At 42.7% G+C, this 24,650-nt stretch overlaps 1 protein-coding gene across 2 annotated transcripts; it reads left to right on the top strand.

Moving 5' to 3' along the window:
* Positions 1 to 281: 281 nt before the first annotated feature.
* Positions 282 to 21,390, top strand: LOC134541182 (neuronal acetylcholine receptor subunit alpha-7-like). Of its 2 annotated transcripts, XM_063384416.1 has the most exons (9): positions 282 to 872; positions 1,891 to 2,030; positions 5,865 to 5,909; positions 9,663 to 9,772; positions 11,509 to 11,719; positions 12,640 to 12,808; positions 16,077 to 16,229; positions 19,742 to 19,911; positions 21,146 to 21,390. In XM_063384416.1, exons 1-9 carry the CDS (start codon positions 626 to 628, stop codon positions 21,305 to 21,307), a joined length of 1,407 nt encoding a protein of 468 aa, XP_063240486.1. In that variant the 5' UTR covers positions 282 to 625; the 3' UTR covers positions 21,308 to 21,390. The 2 variants fall into 2 exon arrangements, with proteins under 2 accessions (XP_063240486.1, XP_063240485.1); XM_063384415.1 differs by lacking the exon at positions 21,146 to 21,390 and having other exon boundaries at positions 19,742 to 20,867.
* The last annotated feature ends 3,260 nt before the right edge of the window (positions 21,391 to 24,650 follow it).

Genomic DNA, 24,650 nt, shown 5'->3' with positions numbered 1-24,650 from the left:
GTTAATTCACTTAGTTTCAAAATTATTTAAATATTGTACGTTATGTTTTAAGACTTACTTAACTGTTCAGGATATTTCATTGTTGTGTGTATAGTTATTATAAATACCTAATATTTAGTTTTAAAAAATATCTTGACTAAAATAAAAAAAAAAATACTTTTCTTTTTGAGAAAATTGTTCTCATCCCATTTGCAAAAGTCAAAGCTTTATTTAAAATATTGCGTCGTAATTCTTTTTATTTTTACACGCTTTATATTAGCTTCACCTGTAGATATGTTTGTTTGTATGTTTGTTTGTACCCGACTCCATTGCACTCGATTTAATCTAAACTTCGTACACTTATCGAGGACCGGTGACAATACACTCATTTGATAAGTTTATCTCATTATCCTGATTAGGCGCTTTATTTAAATTAAATACTTTTATTTTACACTATTTTTAATTCAAATATATTAAAATTTATTTTCTATTTTTCTAGTTGGATTATCTATAATTTTTTACCTGCGATGCTATTCATGGGATAAACAACTTCCCTCGTGGCTGCAAAACTGTGGACGATGAGTGATAGCCGCGGACGTCTCGGGAGGAGATCGCTCGCGGAGAGAGGGCCCCGTGATTGAAGGCGATGATCGCGGCTGATTGGATAATGCTTGTGTCTGCAGGGAGAAAGAATGAAGGAGGGAGGGGGGAAAGGTTTAACCTCGCAGGGAAGGGTCCCTCCGCGTGCAGAAGCGACGACGCGAACACCATGAGCGGCGCCCACCGGCGACCCGAGGCGTCCGGGCGCGCGGGACTGCAGATGGCCGCTCTGCTCCTGGCCGCCGCCGTCGTCGCCGTCGGCGCTGGACCGCAGCATCCGGCCGCCAAGAACGGTGAGCAGCCGCCTCGAGCAGGGCCGCAACTAGGGGGGGGGGGGGAGGCAAGCGGGGCATACGCCCCCGGGTGCAAAGCTGTGTTGGGGGGCGCGCCGAAATCGCTCGCATTGTAATTCTTTCCTACTGCAACTGGTAACTGCGGTACTAAGTTTTTTTTTTTTAACTTGCATGCCAGGAATGTCTAATCTGATCTACGATACAACTAACGTCCCAACATATATTTTAATAACAAGTCCAGTGATATCATACGGACTACTTTACAGACGTAGTGGGTTCATGCATGGAAGTTACAGTAGCACAGAAACTGTTACATGTAGGTATTTAAAATGCTTAAATAGCAACATTTTTTTTCCCCGTGGTAGGGCCCCCGGACACCCCCCCCCCCCCCCATTTATTGGTGTGGTATACGCAAAAAAAAAGAGGGGAAGGGGGGGGGGGGCCGCATGGATCCATTCATGCCCCGGGTGCCAGAGACTCTAGTTGCGGCACTGGCCTCGAGTCTCACAGTACTTCGTGTGTTCTCTCAAGTTGTGTTGCCCTTCTGCCCTAGCGCCCGAGCGTGATGAATATACACATATAATTGTGTTTTCAAAACTACATTTCTGGGCGCGTATCCAGTAGCGGATACAGAGGGGGGGGGGGGGGTGCTAAGGGGCTCAAGCCTCCTCCAAAAGCATCTGGGTCCACTATTGTTTTAGTGCTTGCCTTGATAAAGCCTAGCCTCAGCTGGGTCAAGCCCCTCCCAAACGAAAATCCCAGATGCACCACTGCGTATCACACATAGCTTCCACGCCCCGCCGCTAGAATCCGCTGCCGGAGCAGTTACGTCTCGACGATCGAATCATTCAATCAGCAGGCCTAACGTGACGAGATCTTGTTTGAAAATTCGTTGAACGGTTAGTACTGCGAAGTGTCCCTTTTGGGTTTGCGAACGGATGCAGCAGATGGCCGCACGCCGAGAGCTGAGATGTTGTTAAAAAGGGGGTTCGGAAAGATGTCCGCGGGTGTGCCGCAGGCAACAAGATGGCCGGCGACCTGACGACCACGGAGCGGCTCAAGAACCACCTGCTGTGGGACTACGACCACACCTCGAGGCCGGGCAGCCACAACGTGACGGTGGTGCGCTTGCAGATGGTCTTCATGCACGTGGCCTTGGTACGTGTGCCGTCCCCGCCGATTGTCGCAGAACTGCCGTGATACTACTACTAACAATGCGGCGTTTAGTCCCCACGCCCTGTCCGCAGCGAACACCTTGTCGCAGAACTGCCGTGATACTACTACTAACAATGCGGCGTTTAGTCCCCACGCCCTGTCCGCAGCGAACACCTTGTCGCAGAACTGCCGTGATACTACTACTAACAATGTGGCATTTAGTCAGTGACCAATGTCCTTCCATGAGTGCAGGGCTGCCCATGGGAAGCCTTCTTTTCACAGACGAGAGAGCCAAAACCGCCGATCGTGCATCTTCGGTTTTTTTTTTTGTTCATTGTAAATAAATATGGCGGGGTTGATAAAAGGAAAGACAAAACATTGTGGACGGTTGATTTGGTTGGGATGGCTACGTTAAAGATACTGTGAAATCATGTAAACGGTTTCCTAGTTCTGGATAGCAACATATTAAAGAGTTATTTGCTAAGCAACCATAAAATTATTTTACAGTATTTTTAATGTAGCTATACTTACCTAATATAACCAACCATCCACAATGTTTTAAAGTATTTATAATGTAGCTAACATATCCTAATAGACCGCAAAATTTAATGCCACACCGGTTTATACAATGAGCTAGAACGGTGTATGACGTATGAGTAAGCTACATCCCAAATAAATACACATGTTGTGGTACGGAAAAAAAAAAGCGAGCATGAACTTCGGGGAACTTCGGGTGTGTCTCTCTCGTCTGTGAAATGAAGGCTTCCCCGCTACCCATAGGTGTGATTTATGGCACGGGAAGGGGGAAGGGTTTTCAAAAACTTTGCAGAGAAGGAAGAGGAAAGTAAGAAAAAAATTAAAAATAACCCAAAATATTAAAAAAAAAAAAAAAAAAAAAATCTGTTGACATTAAATGTCCCTAAGGCACAACATTACGCTTAGTTTCGAAGTCCTAGGTATGAAATATTTTTAGGGATTAGAGGAAATGCGCCATCATGATTTTGGGGATTTCGGGGGGGGGGGGGGGGGGAGAGAAAAGCATCTCCTGCATAAGCACAATAACTTAAGCTGGACTCACAATGAGCCTTTGCGTCCGTCGGTTTCTGATCCGATCGTCGAGAACGTGTGACCTCAAAGTCAATCGGAAGGCCCGAAATATTCCATCCTCCCGTCCATCGAAAACCTTCCCAAATTTTGATATTCGACGGACGGACGGACGGACGGACGGACGGACGAGTGAAATTATAAACTGTGAAATTGTTAGCGAAGTATTGTTGTGGCAACCTCGCACACTTCCATTTCCAAACCTGTGCTATTTGTCAGTGATCAACAAAAAAAAAGTTTTTTTTTTTCTTTTCCAAAAGTACAACTGGAATCACAATACCGCGACGTCACGATACGAAGATGTTGATGCGACAGAAAAAAAAAACCTATTTTCTAACTAAAAATATGTGGACTTTTTACTTATCGTAGACCTAAGTGTTGCATGCCACTAGAAAGAACGTCAAACGTTGGTCAGTGTATGGTTAAAGGTACATTTTGACCAAAAAGTGGACACAGTGTCTTACGCATCAGAGATAAAGATTTTGCTTCTCTATTTATTGCACTTAAGGGTTTAAATTGTCGATTATTAGAGTCTTTTTGCCCTTATGCTGCTATGCCTCGTACTACTGTAATTGACGGGCACAGTAAATTTGACCTTGATATCTTAGTGTCCGAGGACAAGTTACATATTATAACGAATCACTTGCGCTCGAGATTTTTGTACATTTATCTCACATTTGAGAGCACGTATGATCAGTTTTTTTTTTTTTTTTTTCCTTATTTAACCTTTCACGTTGCAAGTTGAGTAACCCTACTTTTTTTTTTTTTTGCGTAAGACTTTGTGGGCAATGGATGCCATTTTACCCTTTTCTTATTCGCCCTTGTGACCATGTTTTCAAGTGTTATTAAAATGTCAAGAAAATCAAGTCAGTTGACATTGAAAGTTACAGCACTTGAGTTGCGACTGCGTTTTTTTCAACAGCCTAGCCTTGCGGCGAGGCCTCCTTGTCTCCCGCACCTGTTGTAGAGGAATATCTCCGGGTGCCATATCTCCGTGAAGTATGTTGGGTTAAGAGTCATAAACATTTTTGCAACAGTGTCAACTCCTTGCTTGCCATATTAGTACACTAAGTACTTTTACAAACTATTTCTTTGAAAACCAGTTGCCAATAAATAGTTTGTAATAATGCGATAAAGATATTGTAACTTTTTCTAGCAAATGGCTATGATTATTTTTTGCATATGTGAAATACGTTTTTTTTCGAGATCATATAGGGTAATTTCTTACGAAAATTGGCGCATAAGTTTATATTTTAATTGATCTTTCATTCAAGCATATTTTTTTCTTAAATCATGGGAAAGATAGTCGAATATTCAACAGTTGAAGTTTATTTTGTAGTATTATGTATGCGCAGTTAATATTTAACTATTGGAGGTACTGGGACAACACAAAGCATTAAATGCCCGGGTAAGAATCCGAACCCAGTATAACTGTGATCACTATTTTGTATTGATACAGTTGTTTTCGTGTAAATGTACAAGTTTACAAATATCTCTAATTTTACATGAATATTTCCGTTTTGTTTACAAAAAAACGTACAGTGTATCGGAAACAATTCCCTGCTGTTTACCACCTTTCGTACTCTACTCGCATGCTCGAACGAAGTTTATTGTGAGCGAGTCCGCTCCAGTAGACTTCAGTTTTTCGACAGCGACATGTTTTAAGTTTTAACCTGTAGACCAATATTTTTATCTTTCCGCGATGTGGACGCACAGTTATAAAATAGGCGCACAATTTTTTTTTTTTTTTTTTTTTTTTTTACGAAAATTTAATGAAACGGACGAACAGATTATACGAACATTTAACAAAAAGGGCACACATTTTGAACGCGAATTTATCAGAAAAGAAGTGCATTCGGAAAATACGGATGTACAAATTTTGGACGCAGTTTCAGCGAAAAGGACACATATTTAGACGCCTACTAAAGAAAAAATTACGTCTTTTACATACATATTACATAAACATTTTACATTTTACATACATACTGTCTAATTTTTTTTTCTAATCAAACGTTATCCACACTCTTTGTGTTTCTCACCTCAAATACTTTATCTATTTTTATAACCAGTTGTTTCAGCCGTGACTCCAAAGTCGTTCACCAGCCTTGGGCATCAATTGAGACCGTATGTCGTGATACATTTTCAACTGACAAATTTGTTTTCTTCTTGATGAACCTGCAACAGAAAGTTTTATTTTATTTTATTTTTCGGTCGAATCCAAACTCATCTTGCGCAAAAGAACGGACTTTCTAGCCGCCAGTATTTTTACTGAGAGGGCTTTTGAAGTTATACTTCTTTAGGCGTGTTATTTAAACAAAAATTACGAGAATTAATTTTTATTGTGCGCGTGTCATTTTATGTTTCTTGGCTGTCAAAATCGTAACAAATTTAAGAATATTTAAATGCCAGGTAAAATTAATTAATATTTTCTGAATGAAATTCAAACCATTTCTTGAAGTAGCCAGTGGCATTGCAGTTAAACCTAAAAAGTTTCAGTTCGGCAATAATTTAAATTCTCCTTATTTGTACAACCCAAAAACGATAAAAATGTAACTTTGGCCGATAATTATGAAAAAAAGTATGCTCTGTATATATTTTTCATTTCGTGAAAGTTAAACAATTGAAAAAGTCTAACAGTTGATAAGTGATTAATGTAAATATAAAATCTTGACCTGAAATGGGAGGCACCCCCATAAGTTACACGCACCCATTTTTCCCCCCCTTTCTTTCCAGGATCAGCTGGAGGGGACAATGACGACCACTGGTTGGCTGAGAATGGTGAGTACCGTCGCGGTGGCTGTGACGTAGCCAGGTTTCGTGGGAGGGGGAGGAAAACGAAGCTATTTTGACGTGACAACGTCTAATAAATCGATGAACGCCGACTGCACGCACGAAAAAGTGTCCCGTTACGCTGTGTCCCGTTACGCTCATTGTAAGCTTGCGCCGTATCTATCTATCTTCCACTCGATTGGAACAACCATGTGCGTTACGGGACACTTTTTCGTGCGTGCAGCCGGCGTTCATCAATTTATTAGACCAAAAATTTATTTTCTGTACTCTTACGAAAGCTTCCTTTGGAACTCAGTTGCCGAGAAGTAGTATGTAACACCACAAGAAAGATATTGAAACAGCAAACGGCTATAATTTTTTTTGTATTTTTTTTTTTTTTTTGAGTTGATACTGAGTATTTCTTACGGAAAATTGGCGCATAATTTTTTTAGGTTTTGATTTATGTTTCATCCAAGGCTGAATTGTATCCCCTTGGAAAGGGTTCCTTTCATACTTTTGGTGGCTGTAGTGTACCTGTGTAGAAACTGTAAAGGAACCCTTCCCGATTTCTTAATATGTTTCGGTTTGAATGCAAATATGCACTGGATAGGTACCTTTCAGGGTTTTCTGTATAATGACACAGCAAAAAACAAACTGGGGAGGTACCCTTTCAAAATTTTGCTCATTCATAGTCCAATCAAAGTCATAACTTAAGAATTAAGAAAGTATTTTTTTTTTTTTACATTTCATTTGAAGTACTTTTGAATCATGTCGTAAGTAAAGATTCATAGGTTAGGATCATAAGCAATAATAATAAAAAAACACTTAAAAATATTTTGGACGGTTGGTTGGGTTAGTATAGCTACATTAAAAAATACTATGAAATCATGTGATACTTTTCCAGTGCATATTTGCATTCAAACCGAAACATTTTAAGAAATCTGGAAGCATGCCTTTCCAGTTTCTACTCAGCTACACTACCGCCACCAAAAGTATGAAAGATGCCCTTTTCGAGGGGATACCTTTCCAGTTCATATTTGCATTCAAACCGAAACATTTTAAGAAATCGGAAAAGGGTACCTTTACAGTTTCTACCCAGCTACACTACCGCCACGTTTTTACTCAGCTACACTACCGCCACCATAAGTACGAAAGATGCCCCTTTCCGAGGAGATACAATTCTGTCGTCCCGTTGCTTCCAAGTGAGTGCACGGACAGTGTTCGCGTCATTGGCGTAGCTGTGTTCATAAAGTTGGGGGGGGGGGACAAATAATGATTTTGATGTCATGTAAACCCATTCCCCTCTTTATAAGACGGGGGGTCCGGGGGGTCTTCCACCGGAAAATTTTGATTTTAAAAGTGCAAAATAGCGCCTTTTAAGCAGTTTTTGTATGTAACCATTGGATACATCGATGTTAAAATAATTATTGTTTCCTTAAGATAAAATTTGATGAGTGAAGAAATAACAAATAAAGTTGGGCAGAATAATATTATAAATTAAAAATATCACAGTCTAAAAAGATGGGGGGGGGGACAGTCCCCTCCACCCAAAAAGTTCAGGGGGACATGTCCCCCCTGTCCCCCCCCCCCCCCCCCCACCGGTTCCTACGCCCCTGGTTCGCGTGATATCGTCACGTGATCTCGTCACGACTATAGGGTAGTATGATAGGTACCCTTCTCGAGGGGATACCTTTCCAGTTTCTACCCAGCTACACTACCGCCACCAGAAGTACGAAAGGTGCCCCATTTCCGAGGGGATACAATTCTATCGTCCCGTTGCTCTCACGTGAGTGCACGGACAGTGTTCGCGTGATCTCGTCACGTGATCTCGTCACGACTATAGGGTAGTATGATAGGTACCCTTCTCGAGGGGATACCTTTCCAGTTTCTACCCAGCTACACTACCGCCACCAGAAGTACGAAAGGTGCCCCATTTCCGAGGGGATACAATTCTATCGTCCCGTTGCTCTCACGTGAGTGCACGGACAGTGTTCGCGTGATCTCGTCACGTGATCTCGTCACGACTATAGGGTAGTATGATAGGTACCCTTCTCGAGGGGATACCTTTCCAGTTTCTACCCAGCTACACTACCGCCACCAGAAGTACGAAAGGTGCCCCATTTCCGAGGGGATACAATTCTATCGTCCCGTTGCTCTCACGTGAGTGCACGGACAGTGTTCGCGTGATCTCGTCACGTGATCTCGTCACGACTATAGGGTAGTATGATAGGTACCCTTCTCGAGGGGATACCTTTCCAGTTTCTACCCAGCTACACTACCGCCACCAGAAGTACGAATGATGCCCCATTTCCGAGGGGATACAATTCTATCGTCCCGTTGTTCTCACGTGAGTGCACGGACAGTGTTCGCGTGATCTCGTCACGTGATCTCGTCACGACTATAGGGTAGTATGATAGGTACCCTTCTCGAGGGGATACCTTTCCAGTTTCTACCCAGCTACACTACCGCCACCAGAAGTACGAATGATGCCCCATTTCCGAGGGGATACAATTCTATCGTCCCGTTGCCAGTGGCGTCTCGTCAGGGCAAGCAAGGCAAGCAGTGCTTGCCCAGGCAGTTTGCAGACAATGTATTTTTTAAATAAATATTTTATTCAGAATAGTATTTTACTTTGGCTCGTGCAGTTAGGTGTACGTATTTTTTACATTATCTTCTTGGGACCCAATACTGTGCGCTGTGCGCTATAAGAAAAGAACTCCTCGACACACAAAAGATGCTGTTTTAGAAGCGTTGCTAGGTTCAGAAGCGCTGGTAGGACCGCTTTCAGCAGGAAGGCTGCCGCAGTAGTTTCCTTTCGGAAGGGGGGTGGCATGGTACAAAGGTTCGAGGAGGGGATTGGCTGTAAAAACACGTGGTAGAAGCTACGAAGGTAGCGCTTTCTTGCCGAACTCAAGCGAACATGGCCGAAGCAGACGGTGGAATTCTTCCGCCGACTGCTTCGGCTATGTCCGCTAAAGTTCGGCAGGGCAGGTGGCGAGGTGGCGTTTCAGTCGGCGGTCGTCTCTCGGGGCGCGCGCATCTCTCTCGCGGGCTGTTGGCTGGGAGTTCCCTGCGCCCTATTGGGTAACCAAAGGCTGGCAGTGCGTGGGGGATTTGTGGGCGTACGGGAGGCGGCCTAGCAGTGCCAACTGCTACCGACCGCGTCCCGCGGGTGGCGGATACGGGATCCTAGCTCGAGAGTTGCAATCTCGCTGGAGTGACTGTGAATAACCACGTACCAGTTAACAGAGTTTTTGATCACGTATGAAGATAGTTTATTTTGTGTTGGTACAAAAAATACCAACATTTAATTGTTACTATTCTAGTACATTTTTATGAGCTTCTTCTCTTTATTTTAAGTACTTACTTTGCCATGTGTTGTCTGTTTATATTTTTTGTACCAGATATCGATGATACTACACTCCCAGTTAGTATATAAATAATGAATAGTAGGTATTTTATTATCAGAATAATGTATGCCAAACATTATTTTTCAAAAATAGTTTATAATTTAAAAAAAATGTCAATTTTTCTACCTGTGGAATAGTCAATGTTCAGTTAAGAAAGCACCCTTTTGTACCTTTAAATCCATATTTTCCCGGGGGAGGGCCCCCGGACCCCCCCCCCTTCCCCCCCCCCACGTGTTTTGGGGTGAACGGAGTTGTTGCTTTCCCTCATGTAAACCTCACGCCTCGCCACTGCCCGTTGCTCTCACGTGAGTGCACGGACAGTGTTCGCGTGATCTCGTCTCGACCGTTGCAGTGGTGGTGGGACCAGCGGCTGCGGTGGAACGACAGCGACTACGAGGGACTGCAAGTGGTGCAGGCTGACGTCACGGAGATATGGCACCCGGAGATATTCCTCTACAACAGGTGCGGGAGACAAGGAGGCCTCGCCGCAAGGCTAGGCTGTTGAAAAAAACGCAGTCGCAACTCAAGTGCTGTAACTAACCATCACATGTTCTTTGATAAATTAACGAGTCGTGCGGTATTCATCGGCGACCTGACAAACCTAAAAAAAGTCGTTTAAAATAAATGTGCAAAAAAACAAGAAATTTTAGAAGTAAAAAGTAATTTGAGATACCCAGGGGCGCAACAACAGGGGGGGGGGGAAGGGTATTTTCCCCCCCCCCCCCCCCTTCTGAAACCTTGAAGTGGGGGCAAACGGGGGTCAAAGAAAGTGCTGTGTAATCAATTTTTAGATAATAAATATGCTTAAACAGCACCATTTTCCACCTTGAAATACAAATTTTCCCGGGGGAGAACCCCCCGCTTCAATGAGGGGGATCGATGATTCTTTATAAAAAGGTATATTGCCTGCCCCCCCCCCCTCCCCCCCCCCTTTTTTGGAAATTTAGTTGTTGCGCCCATGCTAACCATCACATGTTCTTTGGAAAATCAATGAATCTCGCGGTATTTATCGGTAACCTGACGACCTAAAAAGCCGTTTTAAATCGTATGCAAAAAAAAATCAAAGAAATTTTAGAAATAAAAAGTAATGTGAGATCTACCCCGTGTGCAGACAGGGTTGTTTGAGTGGTTATAATGCTCGCCTGCCACCTTTTTTTTTCTATCCGTTTTTATCAAACTATAATCTAACAAATGTTAGTTTTGACTAAAGAGCACGTTGTAAAGGGTACTTTATTTGGAATTAAAAACTCTCGAATTGAACTGAATTGCCGCCAAGGTGGCCTGGGTTCGATTCCCGGCGAGGGTCAGACCAGGATTTTATTTTTTTCAAGTGGGAAATGTGACGTGGGGGGGACTCCCGTTTACCTTCTTGATCCATTCATCTCAAGCAAAGTGCTGATGCGGTGACAATGCTGGGTTGGTGGCCCCAGCCGCTGGTCATTGCCGAAGCTCTAATACCCTCCCGATCAAACAACAGGGAGCGATCCCTAGCAGTTCTGTTTTAAATTACGCTCTGGAAGGTATGTAAAACGAGATGGAAGTTTCTCCCACCATACCCTGATAGGGCGCACATGTGGGAGGGGAACGCAGGTCGGAACAATCTGCTCCATCCCATTCAAGTAGACCCCTGCCCCAGACGGGAGAGCACGCGTCGATGTTCCATCTCAGTACGCCCTTTGAATATGTATACTGTATAGAAGTCGCCAGACCAGGTTAAAATTTCTAATACGGTTTGAGGTAGTTGGTTAATTCGCCGCCGCAATCGCCACCATCTCTAGGGCATCGACTTGTGGTGGTCCCTAGCGGACAAGTGTCGAACCCTTCAAACACCCCTTCCCCACCCACCCTCAAACACGCGTTGTCCTCCACCCACCCTCTACCCCACCTCTCATCACTACGCACAAACTCCCGTTGAACGACCTTGAGCTGCAGTGAATGATGGGTGGGGGGGTGCGCGGGGGAATGACAGCGGGCGACAGTGCAGCGCTCTAACGTGTAAATAAAAACCTAAGACGATACAGGGCGTTACGGCGGCGCCCTGCAGCGGTGAAGTTCCCAAGCTGCTCATCATGCGCTCCTGAAAAACCGTAGAGTAAATCCTATCCACTCGTGACTTCTATACAGTATATATATATTCAAAGGTACGCCCAAGAGTCAAGTGTTGTGAAGGGAAACTGCCCGTGTCTCCCATTCGGCAGCGCGCTGGACGTGAACGACGCCAGCTTCGCGCACACCCCGTGCGTGTTCTACCCGACGGGCGAGGCCATCTGGATCGCGCCCTGCGAGCACCACGTCTTCTGCGACATGGACCTGCGGCGCTGGCCCTACGACACGCAGACGTGCCGCGTGCGGCTTGGCTCGTGGACCTACAGCAACGTGGACTTCCGCCTCAAGAGCATCAAGTCCGAGGTTCGCGCGGCACCCTGTATACACGCTGTGGTCGCTATCCGAGGTTCGCGCGGCATTCTGTATACACGCTTTGTCGCTATCCGAGGTTCGCGCGGCAGCCTGTACACACACACTGTTGTCGCTATCCGAGGTTCGCGCGGCACCCTGTGTACACGCTGTTGTCGCTATCCGAGGTTCGTGCGGCATCCTGTATACACACTGTTGTCGCTATCCGAGGTTCGCGAGGCATCGATAGCATTTTCATAATGTATTTTTAACCTAGCTACATTGATTGTGATAAGTAATGCGTGAGCTGTTATCAGGAAAACAAACCAGTGAACAATTAATTCACTTTATTTCGGTAGCCACATTTTTTTTTTTTTTCATTTTGGTGTGGCATACCAGAAATTTTGCATCTACAAGTCATTTATATGCAAAATAATTTATTTTTCTTTTTAAATTACAGAAAAGCATTAAGTGGTTTTTCGCTCAGCTTGAATCACTTTTATCCCGAGATTTTCTTTCTTTCTTGCTAGTAGTCACCGTACACTGCTGCATTGCAATGCTCCAACTTATGGCCTAAGAAATAATTCTCTACTGTGAACTCCAATATTTTCCCTTTTTTACCCCCCTTCCACCTTTCAAATAACAAATTTGTTCTTTCCGCAATTTCATTATTTTTTTTTCTGTCAAATTTATTTACAGATAATTTTAATAAAATTGTTTTTTTTTTTTTTTTTTTGTAACTTGAAAATCATTATTTTATTCACATTCGATATTATCGGGACAAAATATCGATGTCAAAAATATCGATATAAGAAAAATCGATATGTCGAATGTGAAATATCGATATATCGAATGTGAAATATCGATGTATCGTATGTGATAAATCGAATGTGGAATACCGATATATCGAATGTACGGTCGCGCCGTGGTGTCAGCTGGCGCTGCAGGAGACCAGCTCCGAGTGGGAGGTGCTGGACGTGCAGGAGAGCCGCCAGGAGCGCCAGTACCCGGTGTACAGCGAGCCCGTCGTCGAGATCGAGTACATCGTCACCTGCCGCCGGCGGTCGCCCGCCTACGCCGCCGTCGTCGTCGCGCCGGCCGTCGGTGAGCGCGTCGTTGCGAACACTCGCGTGTGTCTCCGAGTTGTGGCAGGGCAGTGGCGTAGCGAGCGGGAGTCAGGGATGGCCCCCCGCCAGGGGCCGGTAGCCTACAACTCACGTAGTTTCGGTTCCCTACCACCTTTGAATATATATATACTGTATAGAAGTCGCCAGCCCAGGTTAAAATTTATAATACGGTTTTAAAGTAGTTGGTTAATTCACCGCCGCAATCGCCAACCATCTCTAGGGGCATCGACTTGTGTTGGTCCCTAGCGGACAAGTGTCGAACTCTTCAAACACCCCTTCCCCCTCCTGTTGAACGACTTTGAGCTGCAGTGAATGATAGATGGGGGGGTGCGGGGAATGACAGCGGGCGACAGTGCTGCGCTCTAACGTGTAAATAACAACTAAGACGATACAGGGCGTTACGACAGCGCACTGCAGCGGCGAAGTTCCCAAGCTGCTCATCAAACGCTTCTGAAAAACGTAGAGTAAATCCTATCCACTCGCAACTTCTATACAGTATATATATTCAAAGCTACCACGTTCGTGCAACTTCGGATTTCTCTCAAAAATTGAAATTTTAAAAAAAATCGAAGGGTTCGGTTAGGTTAGGTCAGTCACAACATGCTTGTTTTCATTGCAAACTTCTGATTTAGCGGCTGAAGTGGCGTTAATACCAAAACGCAGAAACTTCGGAAATCTTCGGAAATTCTTGCAGGGAACCGAAACTACGTGAGTTGTAGGCTTCCCGCCAGGGGCGCTGTCGAAGGGGGGAGGGGTTGCTGAACCCTCCCCCCCCCTCTTTTTTGAATCCAAGAGGGGGCCGCCATTCTCAAGTCTGGCCAGGGGCGCCAGTCACCTTAGCTACGCCACTGGTGGCAGTTATAAGTTGCGTGTTTTTCTAAGTTACGTGGTTATAATTTATGCCAGTTTCTTAGTTCTGTGTTTCTTAAGTACGATAGTTCTATGTTATGACTGTCTAAGTTATGAAGTTTCTAAGTTACGTCTGTCCAAGTTATGACAGTTCTAAGTTATGACTTTTTAAGTTATGAAGGTTTTAAGTAGTGGGTTTCTTGGTTACGTGTTTCTAAGTCCTGTGTTTCTAAAGTATGACAGTTCTATGTGATGAATGTCTAAGTTATGAAGTTTCTAAGTTGTGTGTTTCTAGTTACGTCTAAGTTATGACAGTTCTAAGTTATGACTTTTTAAGTTATGAAGGTTCTAAGTAGTGGGTTTCTTAGGGCGCGGTTACACGGGAGTCTGAACTACTTCAGGTGAACATGTTCAGCTGTTGAGTGCGGTTACACACAGTCTGAACATGTTTCGTTCGAGGCCATTTCTCATTTAACTTAAACAGGTTGGCAAAGTAGTTCAGATCGACATATCTTCTACATTAGCCTCTGATTGGCTGTTTAGAATATAAACAGTCTTTTGCAGAAATTCAAGATGGAAAGTGTTTCTGGCACAAGTTCGAGTAATATTTTACCGAATGCAACAAAAAAAAATCAACAGATCATATTATATATATATATTAATTGATCCTAATTTTCTTAAAACTGAGATAGGTACTCTCGCTCAAAAAATAATAATAGATAAGTTTAAAAATTTTACTGTGCATGTTGTTTGAATTCCCGATTTGTAAAAAAACAATATTGAGCAATATAAAACACATTCCATTTGTGCTGATAATGCTGTATAAACAAGTGAGAAAATCACGCGTTTTCTGGATACAATTACAAAATAGAGATCAACAACACAGTCATTCGTTGACAGTAGACAATCGGTATTAGAGCTAAACACACTTTTCAGCAACTACAGTGTAACCGTACACTTTCGCGTTTGTAAACGTGTTTACTTAAACATGTTCACCTGAAGTAGTTCAGGGTCCCGTGTAACCGCGCCCTTAGTTACGTGTTTCTAAGTTCTGTGTTTCTAAAGTACGATAGTTCTATGTTATGACTGTCTAAGTTATGAAGTTTTTAAGTTGTGTTTTCTAAGTTACGTCTGTCTAATTTATGACAGTTCTAAGTTATGGCTTTTTAAGTTAGGAAGGTTCTAAGTAGTGGGTTTCTTAGTTACGTGTTTCTAAGTTGTGATAGTTCTAAGTTATGACTGTCTTAAGTTATGCAGTTTCTAAGTTCCTTCTTTCCAATTTATGACAGTTCTAAGTTGTTTGTTTGTAAGGTACGACTGTTCTAAGTTATGACTGTTCTAAGTTGTGAAATCCCTCCGGCGATGTCCATCAGGGGTGTTGTCATGAGGGAGGGGTGGGTTTACATTCCCTTCTTACATGAAAAGAATTGTCTCACTACAAAATAGTGTTTCCAGTACCTCAATACTTTAAGTTATTTTTAAAACATTCCCTGAATAGCTTCCTAAAATTAACTGGGCACATCATAAACATGACTAAACAAAATAAAGTCCAATTGTTTAATATTAGATAAAATATTTTCCATGGTTTGAAGAGGGGGAAAAGCTTGAATGAAACATCAGTTAAAATTTAAATGCTGTACAAAGTTACAACATATTTCTTGTAGTATTTGTGCTTACCCCTAAAATTATAATGTGCCTACCCCTACAGTTCTTTTGCCTTCCCTTAAAGTTCTATCGTGCCTACCCTTAACTTCTATTGTGCCTACCCCTTAAGTTCAATTGTGCCTACCCCTAAAGTTCTTGTGCCTACACCTAAAGTTCTTGTGTCTACCCCTAAAGTTCTTGTGTTTACCCATAAAGTTCTTGTGCTTACTCCTAAAGTTATATACTGCCTACCCTTAAAGTTATATTGTGCCTACCCCTAAAGATCAATTGGGCCTAACACTTAAGTTATAGTGTGCCTATCCCTAAAATTATTTGTGGCTACCCCTAAAGTCTTTTTGCCTACCTCAAAAGTTGTTGTGCATACGCCTGAATTTATATTGTGCCTACCCCTAAAGTTCTTGTATCTACCTTTAAAGTTCTTGTGCCTACCCCTAAAGTTGTATTGTGCCTACTCCTAAAGTTCTATTGTGCCTACGCCTTAAGTTATACTGTGCATACCATTAAATTTATTGTGCCTACCCCTAAATTTCTATTGTGTTTACCCCTAAAGTTCTTGTATCTACCTTTAAAGTTCTTGTGCCTACCCCTTAAGTTATATTGTGCCTACCCCTTAATTTGTTATGTCTACCCTTAAAGTTCTAGACTGTTGGTAGGCATATTACAAACCATTTCTCGGCAACTGGTTTTGGAAGAGAAGGGCTGTACCGTGGCGGACTGTGTCTGGTCGGCAGTTTCGGCGCTGCTGACGCTCGCCGTGTTCTGGCTGCCGCCGCGAGCCGCGGAGAAGACGGCGCTGGGCGCCATCACTGCGGTCATGGTCTGCATCTTCCTGGCGGGCATCGCCCAGAAGGTCCCCGTCTCCGCCGGGTCCACGCCCGCCATCGGTGGGTCCCCCCAGTCCCCAGTCCCCAGTCCCCAGTCCCCAGTCCCCAGTCCCCAGTCCCCATTACCCAGTCCCCAGTCCCCAGTCCCCAGTCCCCATTACCCAGTCCCCAGTCCCCAGTCCCCAGTTCCCAGTCCCCAGTCCCCAGTCCCCAGTTCCCATTCCCCAGTCCCCAGTCCATAGTCCCCAGTTCCCATTCCCCAGTCCCCAGTCCCCAGTCCCCAGTCCATAGTTCCCATTCCCCAGTCCCCAGTCCCCAGTCCCCAGTCCATAGTCCCCAGTCCCCAGTTCCCAGTTCCCATTCCCCAGTCCCCAGTCCCCGCGCGGCGTTCCTTCCTCTCCCGAGTTAGGCCGGGTTCACAATTGAAAAAAAAAAAAAAACAGTAAGAGCCCGTCTACAATAGTCCGAACCTGTGCGTGGTCCGTGTCCTTATCTGAATGTGAGTGACGTCACAGTCTCACCGAAAACTGCCCTGTTAACAATTGCGATGTCCGATGTCCAAATGTATTGATTTCTAAAGTTGCCACCAGAGCGCAGTAAATGTGCCAAACCAAATGTTTTTTTTTTGTTTATTGTTTTGATGCTTTGTAGTTTGAGATTGAACTTATAAAAGTTGTGGGAGTTCAATATTATATATTTATTCGGTAAGGCAAAGTGGCTCTTCTTGACTTACAACACCTTCCATTTCCTTCAATAACAAAAACAAACACCACGTTTTCCAACGGGAACCGGAAATTCAAATATCGCGAGTGTTCTGTTTTTTTTCTGTGTCCGAAGTACACAGGTTGGGACAAAAAGTTCAAATTGATGAATGTCTTCGGACAAAGTAGGTTCGGACCTTCGCCCACTTGACGCATGACGTCAGAGGGTCACGTGGACCAATCAGCGACGAGTGTCCTTCGGACACAGTTTAGGACATTGCTATTGTAGACGGGCCTTAACAGTAACAGTAGGTCGAGTGCATAGGATATGAACGCCATGTTTCCTAACCTAACGATTCACAATAGCAGAAAGTTGGTCGCGTGCATGGGAGCGAGGTCGTGGCGCATAGGAGTGAAATGAATATATTTTTATTTTGGTCGCGTACGCATGGCACAACAGCCAATGAGAGAACAGCAAGGGTGCTTTTTTTGGGGGGACTAAAAATATGTTTATATTTGTTAACCATATTGTGGTAAGAAAATGTCGAGATAATAATAGTATTATCGTTATTTTGAAAGTTAATATGTTTATTTACCAACACTGCTAACAGATGCATAGTTCGCGAAATTTCATTGGCTGAAATTAACAGTAAGAATTCAATTGTGAACCGATTTCGCAGTTCGCACAGGTCGTGTGCACAGGTCGTGTGCATGGCTTGCTATGCACTCGCTTGGTTTTTTTAATTGTGAACCCAGCCTTATTCTCAGACGTGCAGCGGCATTTCCGTTACATCGCAACATCAATCTGGCAACAGTGTACCGACAGTCTTTTGATGGAAGTTTCCTTGCAAGATCTCCCCCAATGACAGCATAGGCCCCCACATTCAATCGAATGGACCCAGGATCGGAGACGCACAAACCCCTCTCCCTCCCCCCAACATATTTTACAGTCACGCACTACATTATAATTGCATGGTTATTTCTTACTTACACTCTTTATAGATTGTTATTTAACCTGAAAATACAGGGGTATAATTATAGTTACTATTTTATATAAGTCCAAACTAAGCTTTATCTATAAAGTTATTTTACTTTAAAAATAACCCACAGCGAGTATTTATATTTATTTCACACACACTAAGATAAAAATGAAAATAGTCACAGAAAAATAAAATTAGCTGTAGGTGTGTAAAATCTTCTAAAATTTTGTTGGATAAAAAAATTATGCAATTTTTTTTAGTTTGTAAAAAATTATAATAGTTAAAAAAATTTAAAAATAAGCAGGACTGAGCCCGGGCCCTGGACCCAGGGGTCCACCCAGCCCCTCCCTTGTGGGGGGCATTGTAGAAGGTGGAAATTTTATCCAATCATAATAAAGTAGTGTGTGCCTTTATTGTTAAAATTTGTAAATTTATTTTGGAGGGACAGAAAAAGTTTTTTTTATTATTGATTTGGAAAAAAAAACGTGATCATGTGATCTGTTTAGTAGTTACACCATTATGCGACAATTATGAGAAAGGTCTATGTTGATGCAGTACGAAAAGTATTAACTATCATACTTCCTGCAGTTTTATCTCTTCTGCAATTATTATTGCTGCCGCACTTTACAAGCTAGGCCTACACCAGCCACGGTTCTACGTGGGATAGTTTATTACATTGAAACATCCATACCCACCGCCATGGAGGCTTGGCTAGCTGTCTTCCAGGAAGATTCTGGCTTTAGATTGCAGTACAGAGCAAAAGGCTAAAGGTGGGTTTACGATTGAAAATTAAGAATTAAAACTTAAGACTTAGTCGTGTACTTACCATACGACTATGTAAACTAGTGGAATGGTTTATGATTGTCGTGTGTGAATTTTGACGGGTCGTGTGCGAACCATATGATGACTTAAGACTTAACAGAAATGGCTATATTTTATATTTTTCGCTAAGACTTAAGGGAAGCGACCAATCACAACAAACCGGAACCTTTCAACCGGAAGTTTATGTCTTATTATTGGACCGAGCGAGGCGGTATTTAGGGTTAGAATTTGTATATTTGTAATTTGTAATCATCATCCATTTCGAAAAATAGATATCCCATTTATCAATAACCTATTTCAAACCTGCTTCTCCGTTTCGAACAATGGCCGACCATGTGTTTTGTGTTTTGATTGGTTAGAATTAACGACTTCTATGTCAATCATAAACTGGAAAATGTAGTTTTGACTTAATCGTGTGCTCGATGTTAAGTTATAATTCTTAAGGAAATCAATCGTAAACCCAGCTTAACACTGTTGCCAGACTGATACTACGCGACTTGTTAACGTTAAATGCTTATTTTGTACACCATCGTTAATCATATTAAAAATTCAATATTTTTGAAGTTATACTTGTTCAGGTGCGGTGAAAGCAATTTATTGTGAGAGTGGATTTTTACAATACGCGCGCACCTTGCAACGAAATTTCCTAAGGATGAAAAAAAGGTTGCATAACACAAAAAAATATATATATATGTGCTTTTAAATCTTATACTTTAGTGCTTGATATTGAACGCAGGTTCATGTAAAAAACATTAATTTACTGTGAATATTAGGGATATAAATTGTGCTTATAAACCTTTTCAAGTGCATTTATAAAAGTGAGGTTATGTTCCTATATAGACAATTATTTGTATTATGAACTATAAATCATCACATTATTATTTTTTAATAATTACAAAATTAATAAATTATAATTAACATTCTTTATATTGGTTCATTTTCATTATTAATTAAAATATATCTCGATTATTTTACTATATTAAATAATTAATTTAATACAGGTTATTATATTAATATTTAACACTGAGTATTTATTTAATATTTTTTATTTGATTTGAATTGTGCGCAGTCGTGTTCTACGCCGTCACCTTGCACATGGTCTGCGGCTCGGTGGTGGCGTCCGTTCTGTTGGCCAACCTGTCGACCAACAAGCGCGTGTCGCCGCCGCCGTCGTACCTCGGTGTGCTTCTCGGCGGCGGGTTGGCGACACTGCTGCGGCTGCAGCGCCCCACCGTGGAGGTAGCCACGGATCAGGGAAGTGCACAGACGGAGCATGAGGTCCGATTCTGGACGCAACAATATGGCGGCCGTTTGTTTACAAATGCATCAGCTGTACCTGCATTGGAGGTTAAATTGGAGAAAAATGTCAACTCATATTATTTATTTTTATACATTTGTATTATGAAAACACGTTTTTTGGACTTAAATATATATGTAAACATATTAACCAGTAATTTATTTCCAAACAGTTTAACTGCAGTCGTTAATAATAGCAGGTTAGAACAGTTGATGCAAATATAAACAAAAGTCCACCATATTGCTATGTGAAAATCAGAAGAAAAAATTGGGGGGAAAAAAAAACTGATTCACATCTTATGGCTAATGCTCCATCTGTATCCTTTTATAATCTCTGAACAGGGACTTGGAGGCAGTGTTGCCAGACGTACCAGAATTCGGGCACAGAATTGGGCCACTACGGTACGCAAATATACCCGAATTTAGGAAAAAGAAAAAAATAACAGTAAAAAAAATATTGAACAATATCAACTTGAAGTGTAAAACCAATCAGAGTGGAAAACAGTCTTTGCCTGGCAATAACGCACTGACAGTAAACATCCCTGCCTTTTGGAAAACAGCCACGGCTACGCTACAATCCTAAGTATCTCTGGAGAACCACAGGATCAAGTTGCAGCTCGTCTCGGGGATATATCTCATTCAAAACAGTCACGCCGTCACAGCTTCACTGTTTTAAGCACACACAAATTTATGTTGCCATATTTATATTACATGTACCATTTTCCTACAATAATTTGACACCAATCTTTAACCTGAAAAAAATTTTTTCATATGTGGCTGGAATTGTTATAGTCAACGTATATTTTCCCTTCCCCACCCTCAAATTAAGTCAAACGACTCATTTTAAAATCCTATGCATTGGCCTTAGCAGTAGAGCCAATATTGCATTTGAAATATAAAAAGTGTGGGGGGGGGGGGGGGGGGGGGGGAGGGCGACACTCAGAGCAGCAAACTTCCATGGTGATCGGTCAAACTGTGTTGAAGTTTATCAATGTTATACATACCAATATCCATTTATATTTATATTTATATAAGAAAGCTAAATTAATTATTTTAAAAAGAATTCCGATCAAGTAGAATTCAACACTTGGCTATTACAAGTTCTTGGTCGTTTGTTCTTTTGCTGGTCTCTGCTTCACGCGAGTGTCTTTTTTTTTTGCTTGGTCGGGGCCCCCAGCGGCAGAGGGTGCTGGAGTCGGAGGACCAGGACAAGGACCAAGAGCCGCCGCGGGAGGACCCGATGGCCTCCTGGGAGCTGCTCTGCACGGCCGTCAACAGGCTGCTCTTCCTCGCCTACTGCGCCGTCTTCCTCGTGCTGGCGGCCGCTTGCGCCATGTGACGTGTGTCGCCCTCGGTCACCCCCCAACCACTTACCCAATTACCCAAACTGCGAAGAAGAGAATAAAACGATTTGCCTCTGGAGTTTGCTCTTTGGTTTACTGACCCTTCGTACGATACTGCCTTTTTTTTTCTTCTGATGAGTAACGCCTTAGCTCTCGGTGTACGGCATCTGGTGGCAGTGGCATAGCCAGGATTTGTGTATGGGGGGGGGGGGGGGGGTGTTAAGAAGCATGGCCCCCCCCCCTTCCTCGCCGTATTAAAGCGGGGGGTCCAGGGGTCGTCCCCCGGGAAAATTTGGATTTTAAGGTGTAAAATAATGCTATTTTAGCAGTTTTCGGTACTTAAATTTAAATATTGTAATGGTAAAAATTTTATTAATTTTTAATATGAAATTTGTTTGAGTGATGAATAAGAAATTTAATTAAAGTTTTGGTGCTAAGAGGGGGGGGGGGGGGGGTTGAACCCCTAACACCCCCCCCCCCCCCCCCCCCCCCCCCCCCCTTGTCTATGCCCCTGTCTGGTGGAAGTCACGTGTAACAACCACAGAGCTGCCATCTGTGATGAACGTCGCCAACCAAAGTCCACAATTTAATGAATTTTAACAAGTCCATCAGAATTTTTATAAATTTCCTTGTTGAAAATCAGGTCCAAAGCCGGGGTTTTAGTAATTATTCAAGCCTATTTTTTTTTTCGTTCCCCCGTCTATACAGTTTAAAATTTCGGTCAGCAAATCCAAAGATTCGATCGTCGACGTAGCTGCTCCGGCACGCGGTATGCGGCTGCTAGTGGCGGATTGTGGAACTGTGTGTGGTTAGCGTCCACTAATGTAGTTGAAAACAAAATTTGCGTGTATTTATCACTCTCGGCATTATTTTAAAGATATCTACGTTAAGTTTTGTGTCCGAGTTACTTATTATAAGTGTATTTGAAACATGAGGACACGTGACTTTGCTCGTTACTGAGGTTAGATGTCAAACATTACTGGCTTGTACTGAAAGACTCGCCTTATTTTTATTTTTTTTAAATTGAGGTGCGATGGAACATTACCGAGTTTTCAGCAGCTGGAATCATGTTAAAGAAACCGCGCGAGACGGTGCAATGACAGTAAACTGGACTCTCACGCTGAAGAACCAGGTTTCGAATCCAACTCCCGCCGTAATGATTTCAATTCCCTGAGATACTTTCATTTAAATTATAAAATGGTTCCTCATGGTCAATCCCCCCCTCCTCACCAAAGATATCTACAAGACAGTTTTTAGAGGGATGGAATGAGAAAATATATCCCCCTTTTCCCCACTGAAAAAATTTAACATACACACTAATAAAAAGGAAATAAATCGAAAGCAAAACAGCATGTGAAGTTGTTCCATCCCACCGCCCTGAAATGAAATTTTTCCAAGGGAAATGATAACAGAGCAATTCTGTAATGGCCAGTTGCACCATTAGAGCTCAGGCGTGATTTTGAGTCATTAGCTGGTTCGATCATCGTTCGATGACATTTCCTGTTACACCATTGTGTTCAGGGCGATGAACGATGATGATTGGGAACTTCGACGTGAACCTACTCTGGGGGTTGGTTCGTAGTAATGATCTCTGATCGACACCCGCGCCAGCAGACATGGCCAACATTTTCACGAACATTAATGCACGTTAATTTAATCAGACGTAAATATTCCAGTACCATTTACAAATTTTTGTATAATATATCATGCACGTATCAAAAATGTTACTTATTCTAAAGTTACAGCCCCTTCTCATGTGAAATACTCATATTTTAAAATTTTTTATTTATTTATTTTTAGTTTTTATGTTTTAATTGTTCATTTCGTCTTGATTAAGTTCCACATTAAAAAGAAACATTTTTTTAGTTATATTTCTGACTGCCTTGTTTTGTATTAACTTTTAAATAGGATCGGTACTTTTGCTCAGTCGTTATTAGATTTCAAAAGATGTGCTGCTATATTGTAGCAATTGTATCAATTATTTTCTCGCCATGTCACAATCGATTGTAGCGACTTCATATCGATCCAGCCCGCCAATAGAAATGCACCTAATATTTCTTCGACACTGCTGCTGCCTATTGTCGCAGATTGGAAATGCATGAACTATAGTTAACGCGAAGGAAGATTGTGCAGTCCCAGTAGGTGTTGGTGCAACGTTTAGAGGAATGATCCTTAGGTAATTCTTGTGCTATGATTATTGTCCCCCCTCTTATGTCAAGATTTCATTTTATCAATAAGTCCAATTGCAATCTGCACCGAGCATATCAGGAGGGCTTATAATTCCATCGGAAATTGCTGGGCTTGCCTATAAAGATCTGGACGGCCCTCTTGGCAACTTTGGAGAGGATGGGGGAGAAAACGGATGTACAACGACAAACTGGCACTGCATGGAGTAGGCATGGAGAAGTGGACTGAGCATATATCAGCAGACAGGTGTGCAAAGAGTCAAACACATGGTGGGAGCACAACAAGGCTGGGAGAGGTTCATGGAGTGGTTGGAGTGGCACTTTAACAATGCGCGGCCCCAAGCTCGATGCCGGAACCAGCTAATCTGTAGAACACAGAATTATAGCGAAGGCAATAAGTTTTTTGTTTACGCGAAACTACGGCTTAACCAGTGCAACCACCTCAAAAGTCGACCGGAGGAGTTCCTACCCAATATTGTAGAGCTGATGTTACCACAGATACTGCTATTCTTGGGTAGCGCGACCGAGCATGAGTTGGACATGTGGTCAGGTGATGTAGAGCAAGACATACATGTTCAGGATCAGGAGCATCATGACACCCCAACTGGCAGGGCCCAGCCCTCCCCCCCCCCCCCCCCCCCTTAAACATGCAACCCAAGGATGCACTCGCAGTCGTCCCCTACATAGAATCTTCTACCCATGAACAGCAGAATGTCATGATCATCGCAGGTGAGAACGAGGCCTCCATCAACATTGTCTAGATGCCATATTATAGACCCAAGACCAGTGGCGTCTCGTCAGGGCAAGCAAGGCAAGCAGTGCTTGCCCAGGCAGTTTCCAGACAATGTATTTTTTAAATAAATATTTTATTCAGAATAGTATTTTACTTTGGCTCGTGCAGTTAGGTGTATGTATTTTTTACATTATCTTCTTGGGACCCAATACTGTGTGCTATAAGAAAAGAACTCGTTGATAACACAAAACATGCTGTTTTAGAAGCGTTGCTAGGTTTAGAAGCGCTGGTAGAACCGCTTTCAGCAGGAAGGCTGCCGCAGTAGTTTCCTTTCGGAAGGGGGGTGGCATGGTAAAAAGGTTCGAGGAGGGGATTGGCTGTAAAAACATGTGGTAGAAGCTAAGAAGGTAGCGCTTTCTT

This window comes from Bacillus rossius, chromosome 18 (assembly GCF_032445375.1).
Source record: "Bacillus rossius redtenbacheri isolate Brsri chromosome 18, Brsri_v3, whole genome shotgun sequence".
Classification (NCBI taxonomy): Eukaryota; Metazoa; Arthropoda; class Insecta; order Phasmatodea; family Bacillidae; genus Bacillus; species Bacillus rossius.
This window is presented reverse-complemented; position numbering and strand designations above follow the sequence as displayed.